General features: G+C 48.0%; 2 protein-coding genes and 1 pseudogene across 2 annotated transcripts in view, besides 1 other annotated feature; all 3 read right to left on the bottom strand.

The window, feature by feature from the left end:
• TraAM80_06698 (putative MAP protein kinase) overlaps positions 1-3,131 on the bottom strand; it is a gene marked incomplete at both ends in the record, with an annotated part of 3,222 nt that extends 91 nt beyond the window's left edge. The window contains one exon of the mRNA XM_029383530.1: positions 1-3,131. This exon is cut by the window's left edge and continues 91 nt beyond it. Coding sequence (XP_029236599.1) covers positions 1-3,131 — 3,131 coding nt within the window.
• A 443-nt stretch (positions 3,132-3,574) lies between these two features.
• Positions 3,575-4,891, bottom strand: TraAM80_06697 (hypothetical protein; annotated as a pseudogene).
• Positions 4,892-5,700: 809 nt separating this feature from the next.
• Positions 5,701-5,723: a microsatellite.
• A 31-nt stretch (positions 5,724-5,754) lies between these two features.
• TraAM80_06696 (putative MAP protein kinase) lies at positions 5,755-6,264 on the bottom strand (the record flags this gene model as incomplete). Its single annotated transcript, XM_029383529.1, has 1 exon — positions 5,755-6,264. A coding segment is annotated over one exon (510 nt), but the record flags the coding sequence as incomplete, so codon positions are not given.

The raw sequence follows: 6,264 nt of genomic DNA, 5'->3' as shown, positions 1-6,264 counted from the left end.
ACGTCGCAATGCACAATACCAAGCCCATGCAAATAGTTAAGACCATTCAAGATATCCACCGTAAATCGACGTGCAACTAACGGACCCATGCGCCCAAAGTTCTTGATCACGGCATGCAACGAGCCACCAGGCACGTACTCCATAATAATGGCAAGATGAGACTGAATCACGCTGCAGGACACGTATTGAACAATGTTCGGGTGACGAAGCGTGGAGGCAATGTTCATTTCCGCCTCTAGCGATTCCTGCTTAATGTCTCGACGCAGCCGCGGAATACATTTGATAGCCACTTGCACGCCATCCTCCGACATCCCAAGGTACACAGAACTAAATGCCCCCTCACTAATTTTTTTTAGTGACCTGGTCCATACTCGCTTGTTCATATCTGTTAGTAACAGTGGGAGATCGTCGGCGGTGTTGCCGACTTCCTCACATGCCTGTAACGACGTCGCTGATGCTGATGATGACAATGATGATTGATACATCGCAAACAAGGCCAGATCATCTTCATCAGAAGACTCCTGTTTTTCCGCGTCGAAAGTTGAGGATGACTCTTCCCGCGAGACCGTCTTACTCACTGGAGCTTCCTCCTGAACTTCTGTAACTAACTCACATTGGTCGTTGCTTTCGATGTCGTATGCACTTTTCACACTACGCACATATGGCGCCGTGTCCTTGGCTAACCGGTGCTGTGCACATAACCGAATGAGACGTCTCGCTTCAGGACATAATTTTTCCACTCGTTGAAAATGCGTTATTGCCTGCTTGTAGTATCCCTGACGCATTGACGAAAATCCGAGTCGAAAGTGTTTTGCGGTGCTTCGAGGCATTTCCTCGCTCACTGTGAGTACGCGTAGTTCGTAGAGCACAACTGGTAGCGTCGTGGATTGAATGAGAACACAATCCATAGGATATGCCTGGTACCCTTGAACTTGGGAAGCCACGCCGGAGGTAGCTGCGATGTGGCAAGGTCCTCCCTGCAAGGCTCTCGTCAGCTCAAATAGGTACTCCGTGCCAAATACCACACGCGCATTGCGCAGGTGGGCGCCACAGGTTCCGACGAGAAACTCGTTGCACTCCACAACAATAGCAACCGCCTCCTGTTCGGAAGGAGTAAGCTTGGAAAAAAATTCAAACGCAAATTGGCACCCTTTTATAGAGTGCATAGGGATCGCCGTGTGTGCGCCAAAGCTTACAAGAAATTTATCGGGCCCAAGTAACTCAATACATCCAAAGATCTCCGTCGCCGTAGTGATAAAGATGGCCATGCAGTTTTTGGAGTCCTGCGTAAGTTGAGATGCCTGAAACTCAACGGCTACCACCGTACAGTGCTTCGGTGCAAATAAGTTAAGTTGTTCCCTAAAGATGCCACTATTAAGCCTGACGCCTCGGTGCACTTCTCCGTTGTTTTTCCCACCCTGTGAACGGCTAGACGTGGAAAGAAACAGACCGCTCTGTTCGGCTGGGGTTTCATTCATCGCCACAAAAGAAGTCGCGCCTGGAGCATCGCTCAGATTTGTGTGGGCAAGTATGGCCTCAGGCACAAACTTGCAAAGTGTTAGCAGCTGATGAAGCAGTTTCACATAATCCGCCTGTATCTCCTCCACCTCCAAAATTATTGAGGGGATCATAGCCTCACTATCGCTGCAGGAGAACTCCAAGTTGGACGCCTTTTTGAGCCCCCTCACGAGGTGTGCCAACGGCTTCACCAGGTAGCAGGCCCCCACAAAGGCGGTGACGGCTGACAACACAACAATTACAATAACCACAACAAGAATGATGGTGCGTGCCTGTACAATTCCTGAAAAGAAATCAGAACTCAGAACAGCCACAGACAGCATGACACTTAACCCATTTTTGTCAGTAACCCGTGCAAAACTTGCCCGTACCGCACTGTTTTCAAATGGAAAGGTGAGTTCAGCTGTGTTATTTTCAAGATCATTCATTTGTTGTCTATGAAGTCCTATTTTACGTGCAACCGCGGCGGCAATAGGGTCCTTAATACCCTCCAGCGTGAGATGGCCAAAACGCAAGTTCTCTTTTCCTTCCCACCACGTCGTTTTCTCCCCCCAACTGGTTAGTATGACAATATCTCGCTTGTCATCAAAGAGCATCACACGCCCATGTTGTCGCAAAGCCGCAATAAGTGGTTTTGACTCCCGTAAAATCTGATGCGTCGTCATGCCCACCTCGCAGAAACCAGCGTCCCCATTAATCTCAAATGGTATGATAAAGTCAAAGTATAAACCTGTGCGAATCATAGAACCTGGAAACCAGCGTTGTGGGAAGCTTTTGTTTTTCACCCAGGGATCCACTATGAGTTTAAATGCGCCGTTTTCCAGCTCCAATTCCCCAGAGATGTCCCAGTCGCCATGGGGTCTAGGCGACACAACATCCAGTTCTGTTGCTTCATACAGAATGACAGGAGACACACCAACCGTATCATTATGGGCCCCCAGAAGAAAATCTTGACGCAAAGGACTGGGCCAAAGAAACTCAGATGCAACGCCGTAAAGACCGCCTTTGTAAATAAATTTGAAAAAGTAAATCGTGTTTTTAAACGTTGAGAGAACGCTCAATAGTGAATGTAGTAACGACTGGGAGGACTTGGGGAATGCATCAGGTGTATACGTGGAGGTTTGGTTGAGCATATAATTTGCAGTGACAGTGTGGGCAAAGTCCGGGAGCTGCAGTATCGTTGAACGCATAATAATAATAACGCCCCGCACAGCCTCCACTTGAATGAGCTCCGCAGTGCCGGCGACGGCACGAAACCCAATAAGGTGGCCAGGAAGAAAACCAGCTAGGCCTACGGTTATCACACCAAAAGAAATGACAAGAGCCACAGCCACAACCGTGCTGATGACAAAACCCCGCTTCTCACTGTTCCCCGCCGCCCCTCTTAAAGAGGTGGCCTCTTTCTCTGCCTTTTCACCTTCGTGCTCGTCAAGCCCCTGAGCCCCAAGATACGCAGGAAAGTTCGGCATACAACCAAGAGTGGTCTCGCAAAAAACACTCCCAAGTGGGTTCCGCAATAAGGCCTCAGAAAAATGTTGTGGCTCTGACGCATTTAACGGGGTCACAGAGGTCGTAGCCGCCTTCGGGGACCATTCACGCGTTTGCTCTTCCATGTGTGATAACTACAACGCAGCGACCAAAGAAAACCAAGCAACAAGAAGAGTGAAGCAGTGAAGAGCGCATAAAACAAGGGATCCACATCATAATAAAACTTGTCAGAGCACCACGTTGTTGTTGTTTTCTTCTTTTTTTTTTGAAGGACAAAAAACGCTAAAACAGGAAACCAAACCAAAAAAAAATCTCAATCACACAAACATATTTTATATATCATGTCACGGCCTCTTCCCACCCCTCCGTAAATAATGAAAGAAAAATAATCGCCCCTCTCCTTATCACACATACACACACACGCCAGGAACGTAATTATTATTGTCCGCGTATAGATACATACAATTGTAATGGGAAACGTACCAGTGGAAAGCCCGCCCCATCCCAGAGTACCCTCATCGATTTGCAACAGTCATCAATAGGTTTCGCGGCAACGTACTAGTCAGCACCACCGACGACAAGGAAGGCAGCGACATCAGTGCGCACCGAAAACGGAGAAGGCGACCAATAAAAAAAAAAAAACTTGTCCAAATAACAAAGACGCGCCCCGCAAGTAAAGAGCGGGGAGTGAGGAAGGGCTCCTCCACCGTCACGGTGTTGGCGACACGTAGTGGCAGCTCAGACTCACGCAAACCCAGAAATTCATGAAACAAAGTAGTGGAGGGACAACCAATGTTACCGCCAATCTCACCATCAAGCACGACGACAGTCCACTCCACCTTCCGGTCGCGACAAAAATGAAATCGTTTCAAATCCCTTGACAGTCCTCATGAGTCCGTCACTAAAAAATACTTGCACTCCGCACAATAAATGCAGCCTGCGTTGAGGCATATCAAATGAAGGTGGTGTTGCGGTCTGGGCAACAAGAACTCAACCCGTCCCCTTTGTATCTCTGACAATTCACCCCAGAAGCCCCTTGGCACGGTGTTTTTCTTTTGTTGAAAAACCCAAGGAAAAAGCTATACGCTCCACACCTTCTCGAAGGTCGTTCATGTCTATAAGGTCCTCTAGAACAAAAAAAAAAAGTAAGCGCGGATCACTGCATGGATCTGGAGGCAATGCATACTAAAAAACATACGTGTCTGTCCATACCCTTTGACCCAAATCTTGTATCCATGCTCAGTAATAAGAGTGCACGTCTCCTACCCCAGTGTTCAGCGTAGCGTCTACCGAGTTATGAGCATGCGACGCAAACTCTGTCATTCCTCACACCTCTGGAATAAGAAGTAGATTGCGGCTTACATCACCAAATAATAATAACAATAACGGAACTTCACGACCTCTAATGCCACCTCACACTTCCGCTCAAACGCCCTTAGTAATTTCAACGTCTCCCCGCAACCGTGACGACGTTTAGGATGATATAGCGTTCAAATCCCGATTACCGCCCCATAGCGTTGCTGAAGCACGGCTCTCACCTCGCAAGAAGTGCATAGATCCGTGTTTAAAAAGGATACGTAGCGCCTAGACTAATCCGAAGGCCAAAAATTGATGAAAAGACCTCTCAAAGACGAGGCCAGCAAATCCCTAGACTACGTTTCTACCACACCGACCTTTGCCGCGAGAAACGGCAAGACATCGTGGTAGAAACGTAGCCTGGGGTCACCATGACAAATTGGAACTGTGTTAACAGCCTTAAGGGCTCTCGTGAGTTATCCTTCCCCCTTCGTCATTCATGAAAAGTCGCCACTTTTTCTCCTTCGCCAACACGTCATAAAAGGAAGAGAGGTAAAATATTAAAAATACAACAATACACACACATACAGAGAGAGAGAGAGAGTGCGATTGCGACAAAGACGTATTCGACTTTTCCAACGCAACGGCAGGCAGAAGGAAAACAAAAACAAAAAATGTATGTCTATATAGAACGAGAAAGAAAGAAAGAGCCAGAGCAAACAAAACAAAAAAACATGGGAGCCTTCACACTCCCCACAACACTGTAACGCGAGATGTTGCCGCCCCAAACATGGCAAGTAACAAAGTAGCCACGTCCAGGAAAACAAAAGATGCATGCTTCAAAGCAAATCAAAACACTAACCGCACACTCCTGAGCCGCCTCAGACCACCACCAGCGTCAGCAAAACTACTCCAACAAAACAACTAAAACAAACGCACGCATAATGATAAAAAATGTCTTTTCTTTTAATCAGAAAATAAAACAACGCCATGCTACTTAAAAAGAAAAGCACATACATGCATGTGCATGCGTATATGTGTACATAACAAAAAAGGAGAAAAAAAAAAACAACTCAAAGACCCTGGCGAAGCCGGCCCCCTGTCGTCGTGTCAAGGTTAAGTGCCTCGCAAAGAAGAACGCCAAGAGCCAGCAATTACTCTCTTTGACTTCGTGTTGGCTTACAGTGACGGCAGTCTGCCTTCTTTGGGGTGGGTGCCGATGTTCAGATAGGCCCAGGAGAAATAAAGTAGTCTCCCTCCCAACCCACAGCTGCAAATGCCGACGTGTAGCGTCATAACACTGCTGGTAACGAAGTCGAGCGATACTCCTTTATATTGCCAGGAAATGTAGGCTTCTAACGCTACACGTGCGGAGGAGGAACGGTCATGTATGGGGGAAATAATAATAATAACAATAATAAACCCATGCAACTGCGACCCACACATCTCTATTCACAAAGTAAAAGCATATGAAAGAAGGCCAAAAGCAGACGGTCGCATGGCAGGGTTGGGGTGGCAGCAGGAACGAACAAAATGAGCCACCTCAAAGTCGAGGAAATCTGGAATCTCGGGCTCCAGGTATCCACGGGCAAGACTCTGCACAAAGATGAGGTCACGGTTAAACAGAGCCTGCAGTGACGCCGCATCGCTCCCCCCCGGCGCAGTGCGGCTCCACCTCCACGGAAGACGCCCAAGCAGCATCTCTAGCAGTGAAATCCCCAGCGAAAAAATGTCTGACTGAGGCGTGCAACGACCCCCACTCGCCACCTCAGGAGCCATGTAGAGAGCCGTGCCACGCAGCATCACCTCGTCCACCATCGTCCGTGCCATGTCAGTTGCCTCGGAGATGGTGGAACCAAAGTCGGAAAGCTTGCACACACCATCCATCCCCAAAAGCATGTTGTGTGGCTTCACGTCGCAATGCACAATACCAAGCCCATGCAAATAGTTAAGACCATTCAA

Source organism: Trypanosoma rangeli (genome assembly GCF_003719475.1).
Source record: "Trypanosoma rangeli strain AM80 chromosome Unknown Tra_15.4_contig_00253, whole genome shotgun sequence".
Classification (NCBI taxonomy): Eukaryota; Euglenozoa; class Kinetoplastea; order Trypanosomatida; family Trypanosomatidae; genus Trypanosoma; species Trypanosoma rangeli.
The sequence above is the reverse complement of the archived record's forward strand: the minus strand, read 5'-3'. Positions and strand labels throughout refer to the sequence as shown.